Below are 25,931 nucleotides of genomic sequence, written 5' to 3' on the forward strand. Positions count from 1 at the left end.
GCCTTCGTCCTGTAAACCTCCCTGACCAGTTCCCGCGAGTACAGCTCGTAGCAATGGGAGTCTAAAGAGACCGGCGGTGGGGTTGGAGAAGAGTTATAAGTCAGGCAAAGTCTGCAGGCAGCCGGAAGGGGCGGGGCTGAAGGCCAGGGTCGACTTCCCTCGGCCTGAGGAGCTTGAAGCTCCTAGGCTGGGGGTGAGAGAGGGGCTCCGGTCTGCGAAGTGCGCGGGCAGGGGGCCTGGGAGGGGGTGCTGAGGAGCCTGGAGGTGTCAGGAGCTTGGGAGAGGCTGGAAGAAGCGGGGTCCGTAGGTGAGGCTGGATGGAGGGGGCGGGGTCGGGTGGGCGAGGCTGGGCGGAGGGGGCGGGGTCGGGTGGGCGAGGCTGGGAGGAGGGGGCGGGGCCTGAGGGGCGAGGCCGGGTAAGAGAGGGAGAGGGAGAAGGAGAGGGAGAGCAAGAGGGACAGGGGGGAGGGGTCGGGTGGGCGGGACTGCGTGGAGGTGGAAGGGGGACTCGGGGTCCGGTGGGAACGAGATTGGCCTGGGGGACTGGAGGTGGCTGAAAGGGAGGGAGAACGACAGGAGGCGCTCTGTTCGTTCCAAGATCTCTACCCTACGATGTTTTTGAGACCTGATTATTATGAAAAAGGAAAAGGCAAGGTGGCTAACATTAATTAACCTTTCTTCTATGCCCGAACCAGGCCTCCTAGATGTGTGGAACTGTCCCCGGGAGCTGTAGCCCTTCACCACCATCTCTACCTCCTTCCTTCTGAGGGAGCCTGAAACCTCTGTCATGGAAAAGTACCACGTGTTGGAGATGATTGGAGAAGGCTCCTTTGGGAGGGTGTACAAGGGTCGAAGAAAATACAGTGCTCAGGTGGTGAACAAAGAGGGGTATCTCTTGGGTGGGATTCTGTACTTCCAGCCACGGTGGAAAATGGGACCAGAATACCGACCTGTGTTCCTGAGGAACTGACTCCCTCATTCCTCTCACAGAATATTGGGCCCTAATATTGGATTACTTGAGTTCAGATCCTAGATAAGTAGTTTGAACAAGTTACTTAAACTCTCAGTGTCTGTTTCCTCATCTCTACAATAAGGATAATTATGAGTAGTATCTGGTTAATGGAGTTCGAGGATTAAATGTGATTTGTGCTGAATTACTATACTAGTACAGTGTCTGGCATATAGTAAACAATAAATAAATTTTATGTTTACTGTTAATTTTCCTCTATCATACCATGTAAGAAGAGATTGACCACTTGAACTCTGTTCTTTTTTCCTCATTGTTTCTTCCTTCTCTTTCCCCTAAATCTCTTAAATCAGAGTTCTTTACCCAGATCAGAACACCTCTCCCAGAATCCACCAAAGGGATCTGTCTGGCCAAGGCTGGTGTTTCCTAGGGCAAGGGGTTGGCGGGGTGAGGAGCTGGATAAGGCCAGGGTATCATGGGGAAGGGGAGTAGGAGACTGGTGAGGAATGAGAATTTGCTCTCACAATCGAAAGCCTGAATTCTGGAGCTCTCAGGTGAATGTTTCAATAGTGTGGTTAGACCTTTACTCTTTTTCATCTTACCACTGACAGGTGGTGGCCCTCAAGTTCATTCCAAAACTGGGACGCTCAGAAAAGGAGCTGAGGAATCTGCAACGAGAGATTGAAATCATGCGGGGTCTGCGGCATCCCAACATTGTGCATATGCTTGACAGCTTTGAGACGGACAAAGAGGTGCCCTTCGGTTTTGGGTCACCCTTCCCGGAAAAGAACGGTCCCAGAAATTTCCCGGCCTCAGAATGTATCAAGCTGGAGCCATCGGGACCTCTGCCTTCTCCTTGCAGGTGGTGGTGGTGACAGACTACGCTGAGGGAGAGCTCTTTCAGATCTTGGAAGATGACGGAAAACTTCCTGAAGACCAGGTATGTTCCCTAGCTCAAACTTCTCCCCTCCCCTGACCTCTTTTCAGCTTAAGGGACTGATGGGGAAAGCTGAGGGCACTGAGAGTCACCATTTTGAAAACTCCCAAGGAAAATGCAAGAGTCTGGGTGTAAATGGAGACAGTGTGGTATGCCAGGAAATTATGTGAACACTGGAGCCAAAGTCTCGGAGTACAAAGGCTGACCCTGCCACTTTCTAGCTTGTTCTTCAGGGGCAAGTTACTTTAACCTCTTTGTTCTCAGTTTCCTCATTTTAAAAATGGATATAATTATAATGTCTGTCTCATGAGGCTGTTGTGAAGGTTTGTGAATTAATCCATGTAAAGGGTTTAAGAGAGTGCCTGACACACAGCATTCAACATAGTTAGCTATTGTTATCATTATTATTATTATTTAAGATTTTATTTATTCATCCGACAGAGAGAGAGAGCACAAGCAGGGAGAACAGTAGGTAGAAGGAAGGGGAGAAGCAGGCTCTCTGCTGAGCAGGGAGCCCAATGCAGGGCTTGATCCCAGGGCCCCAGGATCCTGATCTGAGCCAAAGGGAGACTCTTAACTGACTGAGTCACCCAGGCACCCCTAGTTAGCTATTAGTAATGCTGTTGATGTCACTAAGCACCTTTAGGGAAGAAGAGCTAGTGTGGTGGTATCAAGAGGGCAGGAAAGGGTAAGGGTTGTGCTGAAGGCAGGATCCACCACCAAGATTTAGTGGTTAACAGCGGGATTGGGGCAAACACGTTCCCCAGCCACACTTGTTCTAGAGATTTCCCTGTACCTAGCAAGTAGACCCCCTCCGGATGTCCTGTTGAAGCGTGCCATCTCCCTCTGAGCATTATTATTTGTAAGTCATCATCTTGCTCATTTGTGTATCTTATTTGTTTGACCATGTCTCTTGAGAAAAAGGACTTTGTCTTATTTAACAATAGCTAATGTGTATTGAAGGCTTACTAAGTGCCAGATACCATTCTGAGCATGGTGTGCTGTAACTTCTTTAATCCTTGTAATAACCCTATAAGGGAGATGGTATTATTTTTTTTAAGATTTTATTTATTTATTTGAGAGTGAGAGAGATAGTACGAGCAGGGGGAGAGGGAGAAGCAGGCTCCCTGCTGAACAGGGATCCCGATGCAGGACGTGGTATCATTATTACTTTTTTTTAAGATATTTATTTATTTATTTAATTGATGGGGGTGCAGGGAGAGGGAGAGACAGCAAGAGAGGGAACACAAGCAGGGGGAGTAGGAGAGAGAGAAGCAGGCTTCCCTCCAAGTAGGGAGCCTGATGCAGGGCTCAATCCCAGGACCCTGGGATCATGACCTGAGCCGAAGGCAATGCCTAATGACTGACCCAGCCAGGCGCCCAGGAGGTGGTGGTATTATCATCAGTTTATAAATGATGCATCTGAGAGGCACGGGATAATCTGTCCATCCATGGTTGTTTTTCTTCAACGAGTGAGTGAACAAATGAAAGAATGAATGAATGGGGGGCAAGAACTAAGGCAGGTGTCAAGGGAAGCTCTATAAGAAAGAAAAAGAAGAGATGATCACATCAATAATATAGGGAAGTGTCTTTGGGTTCCTCAGTAGGCTCCCTCCTCTGACCTCTCCTTTCTTTCTCCTACCTGTGTGACCCCTAGGTTCAGGCCATTGCCGCCCAGTTGGTGTCCGCTCTGTACTATCTGCACTCCCACCGCATTCTCCACCGAGACATGAAACCTCAGAACATCCTTCTTGCCAAGGGTGGTGGCATTAAGCTCTGTGACTTTGGGTGAGAGGTCTGACCTTCCATCGCTGCCTCTCGTTCTGCCGGGAGTGTTAGACCTTATGTTTGACTTCCCTGGGCCTCACTGTAGAAGCCGAGCTGGAGACTGGGATCCCCATCAGGTGTTTAGGAAGGTGCTGTCTGTATTGGTTTGGGATAACTCACGCAGCGATAGGCCGTGGTCGCCAGGGCTGATTTGTATTGTTCACGTTCTCTCTTCCCGTTTCCATTTCATCATCTCCCCCAGATTCGCCCGGGCGATGAGCACCAACACAATGGTGCTGACGTCCATCAAAGGCACACCACTTTACATGTCTCCAGAGCTGGTGGAAGAGCGCCCGTACGACCACACCGCGGACCTCTGGTCCGTGGGCTGCATACTGTATGAGCTGGCGGTGGGCACCCCTCCCTTCTACACGACGAGCATCTTTCAGCTGGTCAGTCTCATCCTCAAGGACCCTGTGCGCTGGCCGACCACCATTAGTCCTTGCTTCAAGGTAATGAACGTAGAAAGGGAGTTCACTTTGCATCAGAAACCCATCTTCCTCTGCCCCTGTTCCCTTTTCCAAAATCTGGGGCAAGATTTTGCTGTTAATGAGTGCAGAAGCTGGGCCCAGCTGCCTTGCTTTTCTCCTCTAGGGACTGATTCTGGGAGGCTGTTCTAAGGTCCATCAAACTTGGACCTAGCAGCTCCTCCTTGGGGGGGGGGGTTATTCTTTATCTCAATGGAAAGGTAATTTTAAGCCACCAGGGACAGCTGCTATCCTTTTACGCACTCTCTGTTCCACTTATTTCCTATCAGATGCAAGGTCCAGATGATATCTAGATCTGCCCACAGAACTTCTAGTCTTCTTCCTGAAAGAAGGAATCTTTAGACATTCAAATGGCCAGAGCCAGTGGGACTAGCTCAGCTATTAGGGGCAGGTGACAGAGGTGGTGCCCTCTGATTGCAGCGAACTCACAGTGGGGGAGGGGAGGATGAGGAAGGGAGGGAGGAAGAAGAGTTCACCCTTTTTATTTCTTACCTAGGGCAAAATTTGGGCCCTCAGTGGAATTTAAATGCAACCTTTTCCCAGAATGCCGTCTCATTATAACTTTCCTTTGCTCTAAGAGGAAAAGGGACAAGTATCTCCCCAGTCTCTTTAGTTGGGGAAGCTCCAGTAATTATCAGAAAGAACCTAAACAAAAGAAACTTAAGTGGGCGATAGGCCATTCCTTTTCCCTCAGAGCCAACATGCAGTCATCTTCATTCAGCGAGAGCCACAGATGACACCTTGTTTTAGAACAGTGGTCATCAGCTACCAGTACCTTCTGTTCCCATCTGAGGCCCAACTGAGGATGTTCCCAAGGATACCTCATAACAGATGTGCCCCTTTCAGAGGCAGTCTCCCTTCCCCACCACCATCTGAAGACTTGCCGAAGGATTTCTGTGTTGGCGGGCTCCCAAACCCGTCTGTACACAATGACTTGAGTGTGAGTGTACTCTTCACCACGAACGCATCTGTTCCCGCCCAGCTGCAGACAAGCCCGCCATTGGAGGGAGGGCACAGTGAGCCATTTGGACTCCTTTGAATGTTTGCTTTCTGAAGGTGATTGTGAAGATGCCAGAATGACTTTGGACAGGACAGGGGGCTCTCCCGGAGGGGAGGCAGTGAAGTCTGCTCCTGGAGCCAGGGAGATGAGGCCTACAGATAGGAGTAGAGGGTGGTCAAGACCAGCCAGTTTACTGAAGGAATGGACCCCGGAGTCTTGGTTTCCTGCTTCTGCTGGTGAGTTAAAGAGAGCCTATAGGAAAGCGAAGACCCATGAGGTATTCTTTTCTCTCCACAGAGCTTTCTACAGGGACTGCTCACCAAGGACCCCAGGCAGCGTCTGTCCTGGCCAGACCTCTTACATCACCCCTTTATAGCTGGTCGTGTCACCAGTGAGTCCTTATGGTTCCCAGGGCTTTGGTACTTCCCCAGGCTCTTCCCCATCTGCCCGCATTCCCCAGGGTCTGGATGCAGTGCATTACTCTACCAGCTCGAACTTTCTCCCTTGCCCTTTGCCTAATCTTTGCCACTCCACTCCCTCTTTGTCATGTTGTCAAAATGGTTTCCTTCCACAGAAGCCTGAAGACACGGAAGTTGTCTCTGGCCAAGTGGAGATGGTGGCACAGCTCTAGTGTGATCACGTGTTCTTCTTTCCTCCCTGCAGTAATAACTGAACCAGGAAGCCCAGATTTGGGCACCCCATTCACCAGTCGCCTACCACCAGAACTTCAGGTCCTCAAAGACCAACAGGTACATCGGCTGGCCCCCAAGGGCAATCAGTCTCGCATCTTGCGACAAGCCTGTAAGCGTATGGCTGAAGAGGCCAAGCAGAAGGTATGTGGGACAGAGGGGATGGGTGACATGACCAGGCTAGTAACTGGGGAGGTTGGAGAAGGAAGGTTAAGGAAGGACCACAAGTAGGATTCGTATTGCCCTATGGCAACCAAATGGTTTTGATTTGGTGTCTCTTGCCCACTTCCCACAGAAACACCAGAACACAGGACCTGCCCTTGAGCAAGAGGACAGGACCAGCAAGATGGCTTGTGGCACAGCCGCTCTGCCTAGACTAAGAGCCACCCCTCAGGAACCAGGCCTCTTGGCTGGGATCTTGGCCTCAGAAATGAAGAGCAGCTGGGCTGAGTGGGGGGCTGGAGAGGCCACCCCTGCACCTCGGTGAGGAGGGGATAGCTGGGGATTTATGGAGTAAAGTATCTTGCAGATCTTCGGCTTTAGCCAAAGCAAATACAACATGGTGCTGTCACTAGCCACCGCCTCATGGGGCAGGGCCCTGGGAGTCCGAGTCCTGGGTTCTTGAATTCTGATTCTGGATATTTTCCTGATTCATCGGGAATTGTGGGAATTTTCTTTTCTCTATGCCTCAGTTGTACATTAACTGAGAAGGAAAGAATTGTTTCCATGCAAAAGGGAAGATTATTTGAGTTGAGAGCTACAGGTGGAAACTGCCAAGGTAGACTTGAGAGTAAGATCCAAAGTGGACAGTTAAGGACACGTGTGGAGTGGTCAACATCCTGTCCTGGCCATATCCTAGAAGAAAGCTCTCCCCGCTCTGATCCTGTATGGCTTGTTCTTCATTCTTACCTTGGACCCAGAGCGATGGACATGTTAATGAACCCTGAGCATCACGGGTCTGGAACTCCTCCTACTTGCTGTTCCTCTGGCAGGGAAAACCCGATCGCCCAGGACTGTGAACGTATTCTTCCAGAGCCGAGGCCAGAGGTGGTGGGCCAGAGGAGCATTGATGCAGTGGACCTAGAAAATGAGGTAAGCCCTAGGGGCTCCTCTTGGCCTTGACCCTGCCGTGGGATGTTGGGTCCAGGTAGATGTTTTTCTGGAACAGTGATTCCCAACTATCCCAGGTATGAGCTCTCCTTGTGTTAAAAATTTCTTTCTTATCATCAATTTGTAGATTGATAGGATAATTGCATAACATCTGAACATGTAATTAGCAAAAATTGGAACACATGGGTAAAAATGAAAGTCCCCTTTTGAGCCTCACCCCAATCCCAGTGGTGTCTGCTGTTGCTAGTTTAACCTTTCTTCTTCTAAACTTGCTGAATTTTTACAGATACGTATATGCACACACAGAAATCTGTGGTTTGGCCATTTTTTATCACTGAGTTCACACCGCAAGTACTGTTTTATATCGTGCCTCACTTACCATATGATCTGTTTTGGAGATCCTTCTACATCTGAACATGGCATCTTTGGGGGGGATTTAATGTTTTGTTTTGTAATAGTTTCAAACTATTATAATTGTGAGGATGCCACAAAGAATTCCTGTGTACCCTTCACAATATTTCCTAAGATGGATGTGCCATGATTTCTTATTCCCTTACTGATTGGCCTTATGACATTTCCATTTTTTTTTAAAGATTTTATTTATTTGACAGACAGAGATCACAAGTAGGCAGAGAAGCAGGCAGAGAGAGAGGGGAGGAAGCAGGCTCCCTGCGGAGCAGAGAGCCCGATGCAGGGCTCGATCCCAGGACCCTGGGATCATGACCTGAGCTAAAGGCAGACGCTTTGACCCACTGAGGCACCCAGGCGCCCCTCCATTTTTTTTTTTTTTTAATCATAAACCATGCTGCAATAGACCTGTCTGTAGGTATCTCTTCATGAACTTGTGCCCGTGTTCTCGGAGAGACTTTTCAAGACCCCTCTCATACTGCCAGCTCTACCTTTTGAAACCGGTGGTTGAAATGAATACATCTGTGCTGAAGAACTCATTGGTTCTTGCATTTACTCCCTAGTTCCCCAGGCTGGGCGCTACTGTCCTTGAACCCGACACGCTCCTGACCTCTTTCACCCCCCTATGCCTCAGGAGCCAGACAGCGATGATGAGTGGCAGCACCTACTAGAGACCGTGGAGCCAGTGCCTGTCCAGCTGAAGGCCCCGCTCACTCTGCTGTGCAATCCTGACTTCTGCCAGCGTATCCAAGCCCAGCTGCACGAGGCCGGGGGGCAGGTAATGGGCCCACGGAATGGAATTTCAGACTATTGTGGTCACAGATGAGGCATTAAAAAACACGAGAAATAGAAAGTTTGTCCCTTTTCAGTTCTCTTTCAGTTTATTTAATTCAAGATTTGCTGGCCTCCTTTAGTAACACATCAATCCTTAAGCAAAGGGGGCTCCTGGGAGGCTCAATCAGTTAAGTGTCCGGCTCTGGGTATCAGCTCAGGTCATGATCTCAGGATGGAGAGACGGAGTCCTGCCTCTAGTTCCACACTCAGTGGGGAGTCCGCTTCCCATTCTTCTCTCCCTCTCTGCTCCTCCACCCACTGAGCATGCACGTTCTCTCTTTTGCTCTAATAAATAAATACATCTTTTTTTAAATAAAGATTCTATTTATTTGAGAGAGAGAGAGGTAGCAAGTGAGAGCATGAGCAGGGGCCAGGCAGAGGGAGAAGCAGGCTTCCCGCTGAGCAGGGAGCCTGGCACAGGGCTCCATCCCAGGACCCTGAGATCATGACCTGAGCCAAAGGCAGATGCCCAACTGACTCAGCCACCCAGGCGCCCATAAGTAAATAAATCTTGAAAAAAGAAAGAAAGAAAACAGGCCTCTTTTCTCTTTCTGAAGGGAAAGGCATTCATTTAAAGCAGGGGTTGGCAAACTTGGGTGGTAAACATTTTGGGCATTGAAGAGTAAAAGGCAAAAATGGAGGATATTATTGAGTACTTCTATAATGAGAGAGAGTGCTTTTCCACACAATTTTTATGGATGATGATGTGATCAGCACTGGGTATTATACACAACGGAAAAATTACTGAACACTACATCTGAAATTAGTGATGTACAATATATTGGCTAATCGAATTTCAATAAAAAATTTTGTTGATGAAATTAAAAATGTAGACATAATAAATATACAGGCGCTTCTGATACAGGTGTACTAATGAGAAAAACGAGATTCTTTTTAAAAGGGTAACATTTTACTTAATTGGTATTCATAATTAATGTTCTTTATTCATTCACCAGTTGATGGACATTTGAATTGTTTCCACTGTTTGGTTTTTATGAGTGATGTTGCCATGAACATTCACATGGAAGTCTTTGTGTGGACATACATTTTCATTTTTCTTTCTTGGGTATTTCACAATTGCTGGGTTGTATGGTAATTTATATTTACCATTTTAAGAAGCTGCTAGACTATTTTCCAAAGTGGCTGCCTCATTTTGCATTCCCACCAGCACCGTGTGAGGGTCTCCGTGTCCCCACATTCTTGCCAGCATGTATTGTCTGTTTTTATCACAGCCATTTCTAGTGAATGCAAAATCATGTCTTATTGTCATTTTAATTTGCATTTTGCTAATAACTCATGTGGAGCATCTTTTCATGTGCTTATTAGCCCTTTGTATTATCTTCTTTGCTGAAATATCTATTCAGTTCTTGTGCTTATTTTTAAATTGGGTTGTTTGTCCCCTTGAGTTGTAAGAGTTCTTTGTATATTCTGGATAGAAGACCTTTATCACAGTGTGGTTTGCAAATATTTTCTCCCAGTCTGTGATTTGTTCTTTTACTTTCATAAGAGTGTTTTTTGAAGCACAAAGGTTTTGAATGTTGATGACATCCAATTACCATTTTCTTCTTTTTTTTCTTTTTTTTTTTTTTTAAAGATTTTATTTATTTATTTGACAGAGATCACAAGTAGGCAGAGAAGCAGGCAGAGAGAGATAGGAGGAAACAGACTCTCTTCTGAGCAAAGAGCCTGATGCGGGGCTCGATCCCAGGACCTGGGATCATGACCTGAGCTGAAGGCAGAGGCTTTAACCCACTGAGCCACCCAGGCGCCCCTACCATTTTTTTCTTTTGTGGATGATGCTTCTGGTGTTATGTGGAAGAAATCTTTTCCAGACCAAAACCCAAAGTCCAGAAGATTTCCTCCTGTGTTTTCTTTTAAAAGCTTTTTAGTTGGAGCTCTACCATTTAGGTCTCTCGCCCATTTTGAGTTACTTTTTATATATAATGTGAAGTAGGGATCTAAGTTCATCTTTTTTGCATGGGGCTCTACAGTCATCCCAGCACCCTTGGTCCAAGACTCTCCTTTCCCCATTGAATTGCCTTGGACCTTGCCTCCCCTCTGGCCCTTCCATGCTGTCCTTGTAGTGGGGTGGTGGCGTCAGTAGGGAGGCTGGTGAAAATTCTGCCTCCAGGGTAAGTCTTGTGGACTCGAATTCCCGCTGAACTACTCTTCAGCTGTGTGGTAATTGACCCCTTAACCTATCTAGAGGCTTTAGTCTTGTCTTCTGTAAAATGGGTAATTGTGTTTACTAGGCAGGATGGTTGTAAAGAGTAAATAAGCAAATAAGTGAAAAGATTTAGAAATGGTGAATGACGTAAAGCACTTGATGTAAATGTTATTCTTTCCTGAAGGGTTAACTTTTGAAGAACAACTCTTCGAAAGTATCAGAGTGCCCTTACCTTGCAGGTTATGTATAAATAAGTGGCAGACCGGATTTGGCCTGTGGGTCATAGTCAAGCCCTGATTTAGAGTTAGATAATACGGTTTTATCTGTCTGGAGTTGAATGACATTGTTTTGTGTCTGTTATTTTATATCTTTGGAAGTGCGTGTGTGCGTGCATGCGTGTGTGTGTGTGTGTGTGTGTGTGTGTATGTATAAGGTGAAGGGCTGGAGAAGGGAAGGAGCAGATTGGAATGGCACTGGGGAGACAGATGCCTGGGTGGCTCAATCAGTTAAGCACCTGCCTTTGGCTTGGGTCGTGATCCTAGGGTCCTGGGATCGAGTCCTGCGTTGGGCTCCCTGCTCCATGGGGAGTCTGCTTTTCCCTCTGCCGCTCCCCCTGCTTGTTTTCTCTCTCTCTCTCTATGATAAGTAAAATAAATAAAACCTTAAAAAAAAAAAAAAGAATGGCACTGGGTCCCACAGAGATGGAGGGGAGGTCCCCTTTCCCTTGGTTGCTTCTCCTTTTTCTCTGTTCTCCTTCTCTGGGTTTTAGACCCAAGGAAAGGAGTGGGAACATCTGGTCTGCTTTGGCCGCTCCTTGGGGACACTGGTATCTGTGACTCTCCTTTTCCCTCTGATAATATCGATTCCTGTGTGTTTCCCTCCTGTACCCCAGATCCTGAAAGGCGTGCTGGAGGGTGCATCCCAGATCCTCCCGGCACTCCGGGTCCTGAGCAGTCTTCTGTCTAGCTGCTGTGACTCGGTTCCCTTGTACTCCTTCTGCCGCGAGGCGGGGCTCCCTGGCCTCCTGTTCAGCCTGCTCAGACACAGCCAGGAGAGCAGCAGTATCCAGCAGGTAAGCCCTATGCCAGGAGCCTCGGAAGACTTCAAGAAGTTTCTTCACCTGGGATTTCTCTCCTTCAGATGTCCTCCTCTTCCGTTTCTCCACCTTGGATTTCTATTTGGCCCGCTGCCTTTTCTTTTCTTTCCTCCTGTCTAGTTAGTAGATAATGAGTCGCAAACCCTGCTGCCCTCTGAGGCCAGACAGATCCTGTCACGCAGGGAAGTAGAGTCTGCATGACTGTATGAGCAGTGGGGAATATGGTAAACTAGAGAGCCTGTGCCCAGTCTGAATGGGACATCCCCTCGGCTCCGGCTCACTGTTGCCACGTGAGAACATGGGCCCAGTATTACCAGATCTTCCAGTTTTCTAAGAGAAGCTGGAAATCCAGGGGCGCCTGGGTGGCTCAGTCAGAAAGCCTCTGCTTTCAGTGGAACTACTCCTTGGTTGCGTGATAAAGCTTCTGGGATCGAGCCCCATGTCGGGCTCAGCGGAGAGCCTGCTTCTCCCTCTCCCTCTGCTGCTCCCCCTGCTTGAATGCTTGCTCTCTCTCTCCCTCTGTGCCAAATAAAGTCTTTTAAAAAGAAAGAAAGAAAAGAAAGGAGCTAGAAATCTGGATTTGTATGCACAGTTTCCCACTCTGTAGAGCACTGTGTTTTGGAATGTTAAATCCTAGGCTTTCATTGCCCTGATTTTATAGAACCGAGTACTGAAATTCAGAGATTCACCAACTCATACACAGGCACTAACTTATAAATGGTCACAGGGACGATGAGTGGAGGAGCTAGGACTGAGGCTCAGTGTGTCAGAGGCGGAATCCCTCCCTCCCCATGCTGTGTTCTGCTGTGGCCTGCCTGAGAAGAGAGAATATGGAAACGTTTAACGGGGCCTCGGCTCAGGCAGCTGAAAGTGGCCTTCTGCTCATGAGTACTAACCTCAAGCGTTTTTAAGGAATTTAGAGAACAATTTGAGCTATTTTGAAAAACAGAGCCTCCTAGACTCCTGAATGCTATTCAGGTCAAACCGGACACATTTTCAGGCTGTTTACCGGCCACTGGCTGCCACTTTGTTACCTCTAGATTTCCCTTCTCTGTCCGGTGGTCCTCTTCCCTCTGCCCCTTCCTGTTCGGTCAACCTGACTGGATATAGGACACCTTTTTTTTTTTTTTTTCTTTCTTTCTTTTTTTTTTTCTTTTTACTGCTTTTTCTCTTCTTCGTCTCCATCCTCTGCGTCGCCCTCACTCTCCGTCCTCTTCCCTGGCAGCAGTGTTGGTATGGGACCTTCTCACGGGACCTGATGGCTGTGATTCAGGCCTACTTTGGCTGCACCTTCAATTTGGAGAGGAGCCAGACAGGTGACAGGTGGGACGAGAGCCAGCTCTGCTCCATTGGCCACTTTGGCTTCGATTTCTACCCCCATTTCTAACCCCCCCTGTTAGGAGGAGGCTGAGTAAGGAGAAGCCGAAGGGTTAGGGATCGGCTGTCTGACTGGGAGTCAGCTGGGAGTCTAGCTAATCCTCCTAAGGACCCCGAGACCCCTTTAAGTTCACCCCAAGACTTGCAGGCTCTAAGGGTCCCCATACACTAAAGGGAAGGGTCACAATATGAATAACCTAGAGGAAATGGCAAAGAAGGAATGAGGAGGGTGTGTATAGCAGACTGTGTGTTCAGCAGGGGAGAGAGGAGGGAGTGTTCTGAGATGTTCCTTTGCAGGGACTCTCCCGTCTGCCCAGAACTGACCCCTTTACCACATGTGGGCTCTTAGGGAGACGGGCTATTTTTTCCCAGCCTACAGGTGTTTCAGGAGGCCGCCAACCTCTTTTTGGACCTGTTGGGGAAACTGCTGGCCCAACCGGATGACTCTGAGCAGACCTTGCGGAGGGATAGCCTTATGGTAATCTGCTCCCTTGTCCAGATTTCCATCTTGATGTCTTTCCCTATGCCCTTGCCCTTTCTTATAACTACATACGGTTAGGTTGAGTTAATACAACAAACATTTCCCAACTGTGTGCCATATGGGTAAGAGAAATCCCTGTCTTCAAGAGACTGGAAATAGTCTAGATGAAAATGATCAAGGACAACAGTGTGAGAAGTATATTAGAACTTGTATAAAACTTGTATGAAATACAGAAGCACCACTGAAGAAGGTATGATTAATGCTACTTGGGGAGTCCTAGAAGAAGTCTTGAAAGAAATTATCTTTGCTAGGATTTGAAGAACTCATAAAAGTTTGTTGGTGTGTGAGGCAGGAAGTAGGGAGAACATTCCAGGCAGAAGGCACAGCATATATAAAGATCTAGAGGCATTAAGCCCTGTGGCCTTTTTCAGGGAACCACAAGTTGAAGTATTCCTTCTCGAAGAGACTTGCAGATGGGCTAGTATTTCCCAAATTTATTTGTCCTATGGATCAGTAAACTAGTGGGTTCTCATCCCTGGACTATAGAAGTGAGGGACAGGAAAATGGAGAATGGAGCAAGAAGATAGCTGGGTTCTGACGGATCTCAGAGGAGTTAGAGAGGAACATCAGTGAGGAAGTAAGCAACTGCCTAGTCATTGTTCAAACAGGCTAGCCCCGTGGGGGACACAGATCTGGGCTGCATTTCAGCCTCCAGCTAGCAGTCCAGTCCACCTCTTCTAGTCTAGTTTAACATCCCTTAACTCTTTTGAGTTAGGAAGCTTTTCCAATGTCTAACCTAAATTTGGGGCCTAGTTTAACATCCCTTAACTCTTTCGAGTTAGGAAGCTTTTCCAATGTCTAACCTAAATTTGGGGCATCGGTGACTCACATTATCGGCTAGCATTTATCTTATAGGTCACGGTGCTGCGAGTGCATGGAGAGTTTGGAATAAATACCCTACCACCCAAAATTCTGAACCAGTAGCACTGGGTTGGGAGGGACCCAGGAACCCCCAGGAATTCATTTGCTCATGGTCTATAGCTAACACTTCGAGAGGTATCATCTGGGAGGCAGCCGATCAGAGAATAGAAGGCTTGCCATCTAAAATTGCCATCCTCAAAATGTGAAGGCAGTTATAATGTGAGGAATACTTCATCACTGCTGGTCCCTCTGGGTTTTCTCTCTTTTTCTCAGGTTCTCGGGGGGTTCTTGCTCCTTTACCCTCAGCCCCATCACTTTTCTGCTGCCCTCATGTTGACCCCACCCTTGTCTTCCTTAGTGCTTTACTGTTCTGTGCGAAGCCATGGATGGGAACAGCTGGACTGTCTCCAAAGCCTTTTACTCCAGCCTGCTGACAACTCAGCGGGCGGTGCTGGATGGGCTGCTCCACGGCTTGACGGTTCCCCAGCTGCCTTTCCACAGCCCCCCAGGTAACTGGAGTAGAGCACTGAGGTTCTGGTGACTCCGGGGCAACTCTGGCTCTGCGTCCCTACCCATCCCCCCAGCTGCCATTGCCTTGATTAGCACCTGGCATCTGGCAAACGCTCAGTAACTAGCTGCGCACTGGAAGAATGAATGGGGAGCTGAGACAAACAACCAGACCCAACCCTGGGTTCTTTGCCTTTCTCCATAGGAGCCCCCCAAGTGAGCCAGCCATTGCGGGAGCAAAGTGAGGATCTGCCGGGAGCCATGTCCTCTGCATTGGCGGCCATCTGTACTGCTCCAGTGGGGCTGCCCAGCTGCTGGGAAGCCAAGGAGCAGGTCTGAGCTGCAGTGTCTGCTTCCTCTCATCCGGTTGCTGGAGATGAGGGAGCTGGCCTCAGCTCCTCAGAAAGGCAGAAAAACAAGCATTCGTGCTTTCCCTTACTCTGTACTTCCAGAAACAGATGCTCCCACCCTGGGTCTGGGCCACTTATAGAACACGATGTCCCCTGAATCCCAGAGCCCTTGGCCAGCCGGTTGGAGAGCTTGGTGACAAACTGCCCGTTTGGCAGGGTGGCTGATCCAAAGCTGCCCGTGATGCTCCTTGAAGGGCTCAGGGTTTAGATTTCCTGCCCCCTTTCAGCCAGCAATGCTTTCCTCTGCACCTGCCTGCACTAGGGCTAAACTAGGCCATGACCTTTGGTTCTCCATCGGCCATGGGGACTGGGGGTGGGATGAGGTCTGAGGTTCCTGGTGATCCTGAGGGAGGGTGGCTAGCAAGGGGTTGAGAAACCTGATTCGTTGGAAGATAGGAGAGGAATAGGATGGGAATCTTGGGAACGGAATGGGGATGGAGACCTTAGGTGTGTTCCCTACAGATCTCTCGGCATTTGGCAAATCAGCTAACTGAAGACAGCAGCCAGCTGAGGCCGTCCTTGATCTCTGGCTTGCAGCATCCCATCCTGTGCCTCCACCTCCTCAAGGTATGCCTGTCCTCCAAATCTCTGTTCATTCGTTCTTTTTTAGGGGGGCAAGGGACAGAGGGAGACGGAGAATCTTAAGCAGGCTCCATGCTGTGTATGGGACGTGGGGCTCGATCTCATGACCCTGAGATCATGACCTGAGCCAAAATCAAGAGTTGGACACTTAACTGACTGAGCCACCCAGCTGCCCCAGATTTCTTTTTGGTCCCCAGGACTGAGAGAGACAGAGACAGAGAAGGTCTCTTTCTGCTTTTAAATCTATTCCACCGAGATGGCCCCAGTGTTAGCTAGTGCCCACCAGAACAGAGAAGTAGCCTGATCTCAGTGTCTTGTGGCAAGAGGTGGAAGTGGCCTGGACTTCTCTATGATCCCCAGGGTGGACACAGGGTCTATTGAGAGGCTAACCTGCTTGTAAGCCCAGGGGCCGCTCAGCCTCACTGACCAACTGCTTCCTACTCCCTCAGGTTCTCTACTCCTGCTGCCACGTCAGCGAGCACCTGTGCCACCTTCTAGGGCAAGAGCCTCTGGCCTTGGAGTCACTGTTGTTGTTGGTCCAGGGCAAGGTAGGCCGGCAACATAGGCGGGTGCATTGCGGTGGCCCCACTATCAGTGGGAAGCTGCTCTGCTATCTGAGTGTTTCCCTTGTAGGTAAAGGTCGTGGATTGGGAAGAGGCTACCGAAGTGGCACTGTATCTCCTGTCCCTTCTTGTCCTCCAGTTGCAAGATCTGCCTTCCGGGTAAGCCATGAAGTGGGGTCTTTCTGCTCGGATCTTCCATCCCCACAGCTCACCTTGACTTCAGATTGGGGGAATGGCAGCCTGTGCTGAGGAGGGATTGGCATGGAGAGAGTGAAGTCTTCTCTACAAACAACAGACTTAGCGTCCCACCAACTTTGTGCTTTGGCGACAGTTGGACAGCCCCTGGCAGAGTGCCATCCAGCGGAGAGGGAGGCCCCTCACCAGCCTCCTTTCCCTCAGCAGCACCCTTTGATGTATCCCCTTTTTTCAGAATGGAGAAGCTAGGCAACGAGATTGCTACTCTGTTTACCCACTCACACATCGTCTCTCTCGTGGTGAGTTCTCAGCTTTCCTCTTCCCCTCCTTTTCCCCCTGCCATCCAGCCCTTCGGGGGAGCGTGGGCATCACTGTCTCAGCAGCAGCTGGTTCGGAGGCATTCCGTGGGGCCTGACGGAGACTGCATGTCCTTCCTGCTGGGCAGACTCAGACTTTCCTTCTCCTCTGACTCCTCCCAGAGTGCAGCAGCCTATCTGTTGGGACAACTTGGTCAGCAAGGGGTGACCTTCGACCTCCAGCCTGTGGAGTGGATTGCCGCAGCGTCGCATGCTCTGTCTGCCCCTGCAGAGGTGAGGTGGGCCAGGGAGGACATGACGCAGACCCAGAACTCCACTCTGGGAAGAGACGGAAGCGCCAGCCCGCCTGGGGCAAACCAAGGAGTGGGAAAGGAGCCAAGGAGTCTTTCCTTTCCTCTCTGTCTGCCCCCAGATAACAGCCCCCTCTGAGCCCAGATTGGCAGGCCAAGAAGGGGAGAGGGAGGGGGACCCGAGTTACCAGAGGATGAGATTTCCTGCCTGCTTTAGTTCCCTCCTCCAGCAGCTCCTGCGATCTTTTCAAAAGCTTCATCTGTTCTCCTCTGCCTGCAGTTTGCACTCCCCATGCCCCCTCCTTCTCCTTAACTGAGATGGGAAAGATGGCTAGGGTCCTGAGAATTCATCAGGAATTCGGTCCACCATGTAGCCTCCTTGTCGCTTTCTCCTTTTCAAGGCCTTCCCCGCCTTCATTTTTAGATACCTGGAAATCCGTATTTCTGTCATTTTGTAAAAGGAAGGATAGACTTCATGTTCAGATGATTGTCATCCCCATAGACACAGAATTCCTTATAACTTAGAAAGCACTTTGCATGTCCTCCCACAACATGCTCGAAAGAGAGACACATGAAATGTAATGACACTCACCTGCTTTTTCTAGATGAAGTTGAACTTCAGAGAGAGAGTAGGGATGGCATTCCCATTCATCCAGGAGCCCCAGTCAGAGACCTGGGAGTCCTCATAGACTGTGCCCTCTGCTCCGTTATTCCCCCATCTAGATGGTTCCCCCAGGTTCCATGTGCTCTGCCTTCCTGTTATCACTCAGATCCTCTGCTGCCCACCACCGTCACTGCCCTGCCTTAGAATGTGTGCACATCATTGATCTTAGACTGTGGCACTTGCCTTCCGAAGGATCTCTTTTCTAGACTCTCTCCTCCCCGGTCTACTCTCTTCACTGCCACCAGGGTGAGCTTTCTTAAAAGTCTAATCATTTGTTCAACCAATAAGTATCCAGTACAGAAATATGTCTTGAGGACCAGATGCTATTCTGGGATCGGAGGATACAGCAGTAAATAAAAGAGACGAAAATCTTGCCCATGTAGACTTTGCATAAGTGCTCAGTGGCTTCCCCTGCTTCTGGGATAAAGTCCAAACTCCTTTACCTTCTTCTCAAAGCTCACCTGTTTCCTCTGGGCTCTATAATCCTGCTGTGCCCAGATTTACCCCTTCCAAAATTCACCATCATCCCTCATGAGCCGCTTTATTTATGCTATGAGTTCTACTTGGAATGCTGTCCCTTCCTACCACCTCCTTCTCTTGACTGCCTTTGAAACTTTCAGTTCACCAGTGTTCTACCTCTAGAAGGCAGAGTTAGGCCCTCTCCACCGCATCTCCATCCTCACACCGCCCTGGCTGCTTGTCCAGCAAGTATCTTCCTATCCTAACAGCTTATGTGTCTCTGGGGTAGAGGTAGTCATTGAATGAACAGTTGGGAACCCAAACTGCTGAGTCCAGAAGAGCTGTCCACACTGCCCCGGGCTGGGGAAGAGCTCTTTCTGCCTGACTGGGAGTTGCATGTGTGGGACCTGCATTCTTCCTGCCTCTCTCCAACAGGTCCGGCTGACCCCTCCGGCTGGCTGTGGATTCTATGATGGCCTCCTCATCCTCCTGCTTCACCTCCTCACCCAGGTGCGGGTGCCTCCTAGGTTGATGAACCGCTAGACAATGAATGAAAGCAACCCACATTCACCTTTTCTGTCCAACTTGAATGCCACCTGTGATAGCCCTCAGCACAGACCCTTTCTGGGGAATCACAGCTGCCTCCTCAGTGGGGGAGGAGAGCCGTAATTCCCTGGTTTCCAGCAGACACACACATGGGTTAAAATGTGGGAAGAAAGGGAACTCAGACAACAGGGAAATCCTTGGCATTGGGAAAAACAGAGGAATTATTTTTGGATGCTCTTTCCTTGTAGGTCAGGGATAAGAGTGGAAAAAAAAAAAAAAAAAAGGCACGTTTGAGGTTTGACTTCGACCTCCCTACCCACCCTCCTTCAATTTCTTCTCCAGCCAGGGAAGGGCAGCCTGATAAGGGATGTGGCTAGCTCAGAATTGTGGACCGTTCTGTGGCACCGCTTCTCCATGGCCCTAAGGCTCCCCGAGGAGGTGTCTGCCCAGGAAGAGGAGCCGTCCCTGTCCAGGCCACAGAGCCCGGAGCCAGACTGGACGCTGATCTCCCCCCAAGGTATCTTTCCATCAGTGTGACTTCCATTGAGGGGCCAAAGTATTGAGGCCCCTTTTCAAGAGGAGGCCGCCCAGCCCTGGGTCAGTCCACAGAGATGACTGTGACTTATCGCTTGGGGAGAGGATGGTGCAGGCTATGCTTGGTGGGAAAGGGACTAAGTAGGGCGGAGCCCTCGAGAAGCAGGAGCACCTGGGCCTCTTGCCTGCTCCACTGAGTCTCCATTCTGGGTGTTTCCAGGCGTGGCCGCCCTGTTGAGCCTGGCCGTGGCCACCTTCACCCAGGAGCCCCAGTTATGCCTGAGCCACCTGTCGCAGCGTGGAAGTACCCTCATGTCCACCTTGAAGCATCTGCTGTCCCCCAGCTTCCTGCATCCTCTGGGCCGGGCGTGAGTCGGAGCTGGAGGAGGGAGACTGGGCAGGCTGGAGGGTCTGCAGGGCGGGGGAGGGGGCGGGGGGGCGCCATAGCTGACAGCTTGAGCTATGAGATGAGCAGTGGGATTGGTGAGGTGGGGGAAGGGGAGCCGGGCTTGGGGATTTGAGCAGGGGGCAGAGAATGGTAAAGTGTGGGTGAGGAAGACCCAGCCAATCCTTCCACACTGCCCTCCTTAGGCCTCACGGGTCTGAATTTCTGCCCTTCGTGGTGCTCTCTGTCTGCCAGCTTCTCTGCTTTCCCTTCGCCCTGGACGTGGATGACGACCTCCTCGGAGGTGTCTTGGCTGACTTTGTGGACTCCGAAATCGCAGCCCACCTGCTGCAGGTACATGGAAAGCTCCTCAGGCACAAAAGTCGGGGGGGGGTGGGAAGCGGTGAGGGGGGACGATGGTCACCCTCTTGTACTCGAATTATTCAGTTGTCAGCAGCTTCAGGGCTCTCCCATGCCCCTGGAAGAGCGGAGGCCCGGCTCCAGCTAAGAGCTGGGAGTGGAGAAAGCACTCAGGCCTGAGCAGAGGCACTGCTTGGAGCTGGGTTGGCCCCTCCTCTCTCTGGATCCGTCAGAGCTCCATGGGGAGGACATCCCAGTCTAGGCACTGGAGACCCAGCTCCTCAGCCAGGAGTCACCTCTCTGGCGATTGCTGGCACTAAGCAGTGGGCCTCTAAAGGCAGAGCAAGCACGTCCTTGCAGAGCAAGGAATGCTCGTACACCTGTGCCTCTGGGCTCCACACTGCGTCTCGTGTGGAGGGCTTGGCTCAGGTCTTCCCATTCCCTGTGGTATTTCTCAGCCTAGCTTGGCTGTTCTCTCTGCCAGAGCTGGGGCTCCTTTGAGCTGGCTTGCTGCAGTGAGTGCTCCCTCTCCCTGACCCCCTACTGCCGGCTGCCCCTGCCCCTCTTTCCCCAGGTCTGCTGTCACCACCTTCCGTTGCCTCAAGCCGAGTTGCCTGTCAGTCTCCTCACACGCCTGGCCCTCACGGATCCCACCTCGCTCAACCAATTCGTGAACGCGGTGGCTGCCTCCCCTCGAACTGTCATCTCCTTCTTCTCAGTTGCCCTCCTGGGTGATCAGCCAGTGCTCACCTCCGACCTTCTCTCGCTGCTGGCCCACACAGCCCGGGTGCTGTCTCCCAGCCACTTGTCCTTTATCCAGGAACTCCTGGCCGGCTCTGATGAATCCTATCGGCCACTGCGGAGTCTCCTGGGCCACCCAGAGAACTCCGTGCGGGCCCGCACTTACGGGCTCCTGGGACACTTGCTGCAGCACAGCATGGCCCTGCGGGGGGCGCTGCAGAGCCAGGCTGGGCTGCTCAACCTCCTGCTGCTGGGGCTTGGAGACAAGGACCCTGCAGTGCGGCGCAGTGCCAGCTTCGCTGTGGGCAACGCAGCCTACCAGGCGGGTCCCCTGGGCCCGGCCTTGGCCGCGGCGGTACCCGGTATGACCCAGCTCCTCGGAGATCCTCAGGCCGGCATCCGGCGCAACGCTGCGTCGGCTCTGGGCAACTTGGGGCCTGAGGGCCTGGGGGCAGAGCTGATACAGTGCCAAGTACCTCAACGACTCCTGGAGATGGCTTGTGGGGACCCACAGCTGAATGTGAAGGAGGCCGCCCTCATTGCCCTCCGGAGCCTCCGGCAGGAGCCCTGCATCCATCAGGTACACCCCTGGGGGACCTGTGGACCCCAATGGTGGGCTTGTACTTCATGACATTTTTCTGAGGGAGTCTTTAAGGAATTGGGATACCCCCAGACCCCCTGTCCAGAAGTGGGAAATGAAGCACTCCTCTCCCACCTCCCACCCTGGAGAAGGGCAGGAGTGCAGGAGAGGGCTCCGAGGAGTGGGAAGTTCTGCGATCTCAAAGACCAGGGTTTCCATCTTGAGGCTGTGTGGGATGGAGGTGAGGACACACTAGGCCATCTTGAGGCATAGAGGCGTTTCATCCTGGGGGGCACGAAGCAGGTAGCCCATCTTCTTTCAGCACTTACCACGTGACAAGCAGCATGCTAATCATTTTCCCTTTATCATCTGGTGTAAGCTATTATAGTCCCCATTTTGCAGGTGAGGACATTGAGGCACTAAGAATTTGAGAACTTGTCCAAGTTACAAAGCTATTTGGGGGGACTGGACTTCTGAGCTCAAGAGTCGGAGTCCTGAGCCCCATACTGTAACCACTGCTTTATTCTGCTTTTTCCACCCTCTCTATAAAGTAGCCTAAAGAAAACCAAACATCTACCTATGGTAAAGCTAAACGTCCAAGTTATTACAGTGCAGTGCGGTAGCCTCGGGTGGAACAGACATTTTGACGGGATGGTGATGATATAAATGATGGGATTTTCTGGCAATCCCTGTGGGGAAATAATGAAAGGGATTCTCGGTAGCAACGAGGTTAAGGCCCACTGGTCAGGATCCATGGCTGGGAAGCTCACTCTTGACCAGCTGTCACCACGACATGTGTTACCCTTCCTGGGGACGAGCACGCGGATCTCTTGGTGCCTCACTTTCACAGTATGTAACCAGAGCAAACGGGAATAGACCTCTGGTCTTGATAAGCCCCGTCTCATCAAGATGAGTCCCCAAGAGCCCATTTTCTTTTTCTTTTTCTTTCTTTTCTAGAGTGGAAATTGCTGGGCCATGTCATGTTCTGTCATCTCTTCTCTGTCCCACAGGTGCTGGTGTCCCTGGGGGCCAGTGAGCGGTTAGCCATGCTCACTCTGGGGAACCAGTTACTGGCGCCCAGCAACCCCCGGCCCGCCTCTGCCAGACACTGCAGGAAACTCATTCACCTCTTGAGGCCAACACACAGCACGTGATCTCAGATTCCTGCGGTCCATCCTCCAGCCTTTTTGGCCCCTTATTGCCAACCTCTCCTTTTTCTACTGTATGAGACACCAACCCAACCAAGAGCTAAAGAGACTTAAAAAAAAAAAAAAGAGAGAGATAAGCTGCAAGTCAACTGATTTGAGAATGAAAAACTAGAAGAGATTTATGTATAAAACTCCCTCCTTTCCCCAGATACTGATTTCAACCAGTAAACTTCATTGATGTTGGTGCCACAGAAAATTCCTTCCTTTTCTACATCGAAGGCTCTTTCTCTGATCATGTGCCTTTAATCCCAAGAACATGCCTCCCGGATGTCAGGGATGTATCTTCTATCTGGGAGTTCTCTTGCTTTCTGGAGCTCCTACAATCCTTCCAGCAGGTTCTTACCTTAGCACACTGGCCCCAGGACAGTGATAAGGACAGAGCCTGTCTCACTGCTGTGGTTGGTTCTCGGACCCATAGCCCACATTCCTGTCTGTGGGTTAGGGTGGAGGGTCGTTCTTTTCTCTTTTTCTTTCTTTCTTTTTTCCTTTCCCTCCCTGCCTGCCTGACTGCCTGTCTTCCTCTCTCTCTCTTTCTTTTTCTTTCTTGCCTTCCTGCCTTCCTTCTGCTTATCCTTCCTCTGTTTGTAAATTCTTGCATAGAATGTATATCTTACCTTGCTTGGAGCTGCCAGGGTCAGAGGTCGTGGGGCTCAGCTCCTCTCTCAGCTGCTGTGGGGTGCCAGAAGCAATTGTTTCCTGTTCACACAGGATTCTGGCTTCCATTCTGGTTGGAAAGATGATGAACTTACTAAAATCAGTAAATTCCGTATAGCATGTAGAGAGGTGAGAAAAGCTTTGGAGAAAAATGAAGCACAGAAAGAGGATGAGTGCTGAGTTGGATGGTCAGCCTAGGCCTCACTCAGATGACCTTTGAGCAAAGACTTGAAGATGAGGGAATGAGTGCAGCTATCTGAGGGAAAATTTGAGGCAGAGACAATAATCACTTCAAAGGCCCTGAGACGGAAGCATGCTTGAGGCGCTGTGAGGAAGGCCAGTTAGGATGGAATATATTTTGAACATAGAGAAAATAAGATTTTTAATAACTGACCGGATGTGAGGGTGTGAACAAAGGAAAGTAGATAAGGATGACTCTCAGATTTTTGGCCTAAGCAATTGGGAGAATGGAATTGCCATTAACTAAAATGAGGAAGGCTATTAGTGGAGTGGTAATGGGTGGGAAAATTCAAGTTCAGTTTTGAACATGTGAAGTCTATTCGTTGGAAATTTTTAAACACCCAGAAGTAGAGACGTGAACTCTGTGAATTCCATTATGGTTCCAACAGCTGCCATAGCTATTCTTCTTCTATTCAAGAATTTTATTTTATTTATTTATTTTTAAGCATTCTAAAACAAATCTTGGGAAACGTGATGTTACCTAAGTACTTTGGTGTATATCTTTAACAGATCAGAACTCCTGTTTTTGTTTTTAGCAAAACCACAGTACTTCAATAAGACTTGTCTGGATTCAGGCAAATGTGGTATTGTATTTTTTTTTAAGATTTTATTTTTTTATTTGACACAGACAGAAATCACAAGTAGGCAGAGAGGCAGGCAGAGAGAGAGGGAGAAGCAAGTTCCCCGCCAAGCAGAGAGCCCGATGTGAGGCTTGATCCCAGGACCCTGAGACCATGACCCAAGCTGAAGGCAGAGGCTTAACCCACTGAGCCACCCAGGCGCCCCAGTATTGTATTTTTAAATCTAGATTTTTTTCCCCCATAAAAGATGAACTAGGAAGAATTACCTTAGCAAATAATTCTTTTTCCCCAAATAATTCATTAAATACTAGCTAGAAATACCATGCTTGTCTGGTACATAAAAAATTTGATGTAGAGAAATTAAATATACCAACGTTTTAGGTTTTCACATAAAAAAAGAGTTAATCATATCATAAGAGCATAATAAGGAGACACATTTCCATTCTTGGGAGCATAGAATCTAAAGGATTTGAAATATGTAAACAATGTCTTCCTTTAATATCATTGCACAAAGAGTTGAGAAGATTTGATGTGAATGGTCTGAGTAGTGCCTAGAATTCAGAGAATGTCTGGAAGGTTCGAGGATTTGTGCCTGTGTTTGGTTTTGCATGTGAATGAGAGTATATTTGTTTTAACTCTTCTAGTGTGAGAGGCAGGTTCATGTTTTCAAACATTAAAAGTGGAGAATGGCGTCATGAGCTCCCAAGCCCTGATCCCACAGATTTGGCTGTTAAAAACATTTTGTCATACTGGTTCTACCTGTTCCTTCTTTTTTTTTTTTTTTTTTTAAGATTTTATTTATTCATTTGACAGAGATCACAAGCAGGCAGAGAGAGAGAGGAAAGCAGGCTCCCCGCTGAGCAGAGAGCCCGATGCGGGACTTGATCCCAGGACCCTGAGATCATGACCTGAGCTGAAGACAGAGGCTTAACCCACTGAGCCACCCAGGCACCCCCTACCTATTCCTTCTTAAATTTTGTCATTGCTGTAGTTTAAAAAGCACTCTGTTTTGGAGTAATTTAAAATTTAAAGAAGAGTTGAAAGAACAGTTACAAAGAACTTGCGTATACCCTTCACCCCAATTCACTGATTAACATTTTGCCACAATTGCTATTACCAGATTTTTCTGAACCATTTGTTAGTAAGTTGTAAGTATCATGTCCTTTTACCTTTACATACTTGAGAATTTCTTTTTTTTTTTTTTAAGATTTTATGTATTTATTCATCAGAGAGAGAGAGAGAAGCAGAGGGAGAAGCAGGCTCTCTGCTCCCCTGATACAGGATTCAATCCCAGGACCCTGGGTTCATGACCTGAGCTAAAGGCAGATGCTTTACCATAGGAGCCACCCACGTGCCCCACGTGGGAATTTCTTAAGATCAAGGACATTCACTTATATAATCACAACATGATTAGCAAAATCAGGAAATTTAACACTGATGTAATTCTATTAACTCATCTGCTGCCCATATTCAAATATTGTCAATTATTGTAATAATTTTTTTTCAAAATGGTTCTCTATTTTTTCTTCAAATTTTTATTTAATTTCTAGTTAACCTGTAGTGTAATATTTGTTTCAGGAGTAGAATTTAGTGATCTGTCACTTACATATAGCACCCAATAGTCATCGTAACAAGTGCCCTTCTTAATACACATTACCCATTTAGTCTAACTCCTGCTCACCTCCCTCCGGTAGTATTCTTTATACCAATTGTTTTTCCTGGTCCAGAATCCAACCAAAGATCATGCTTTGTGTTAGTTGTGTTGTCTCTAATCTAGAACCATCCCATATCTTTTCTTTTGCCTTTTTGGACA

The 25,931-nt window shown here is 49.1% G+C and overlaps 1 protein-coding gene across 1 annotated transcript; it reads left to right on the top strand.

The window, feature by feature from the left end:
- The first annotated feature begins 117 nt into the window (after positions 1-117).
- Positions 118-22,709, top strand: STK36 (serine/threonine kinase 36). The gene is made up of 27 exons (XM_032857221.1): positions 118-307; positions 696-871; positions 1,579-1,719; positions 1,830-1,907; positions 3,562-3,692; positions 3,934-4,183; positions 5,517-5,610; positions 5,883-6,052; positions 6,204-6,391; positions 6,901-7,000; positions 8,061-8,204; positions 11,320-11,499; positions 12,749-12,846; positions 13,273-13,378; positions 14,661-14,811; positions 15,015-15,142; positions 15,682-15,786; positions 16,251-16,349; positions 16,435-16,523; positions 16,795-16,858; positions 17,039-17,149; positions 18,725-18,799; positions 19,178-19,352; positions 19,590-19,737; positions 19,961-20,108; positions 20,689-21,435; positions 22,446-22,709. Exons 2-27 carry the CDS (start codon positions 788-790, stop codon positions 22,587-22,589), a joined length of 3,948 nt encoding a protein of 1,315 aa, XP_032713112.1. The 5' UTR covers positions 118-307; positions 696-787; the 3' UTR covers positions 22,590-22,709.
- Positions 22,710-25,931: the final 3,222 nt, after the last annotated feature.

The sequence above is a fragment of the Lontra canadensis genome, unplaced genomic scaffold (genome assembly GCF_010015895.1).
Source record: "Lontra canadensis isolate GAN:19392208 unplaced genomic scaffold, GSC_riverotter_1.0 scaffold13, whole genome shotgun sequence".
NCBI classification, from domain to species: Eukaryota; Metazoa; Chordata; class Mammalia; order Carnivora; family Mustelidae; genus Lontra; species Lontra canadensis.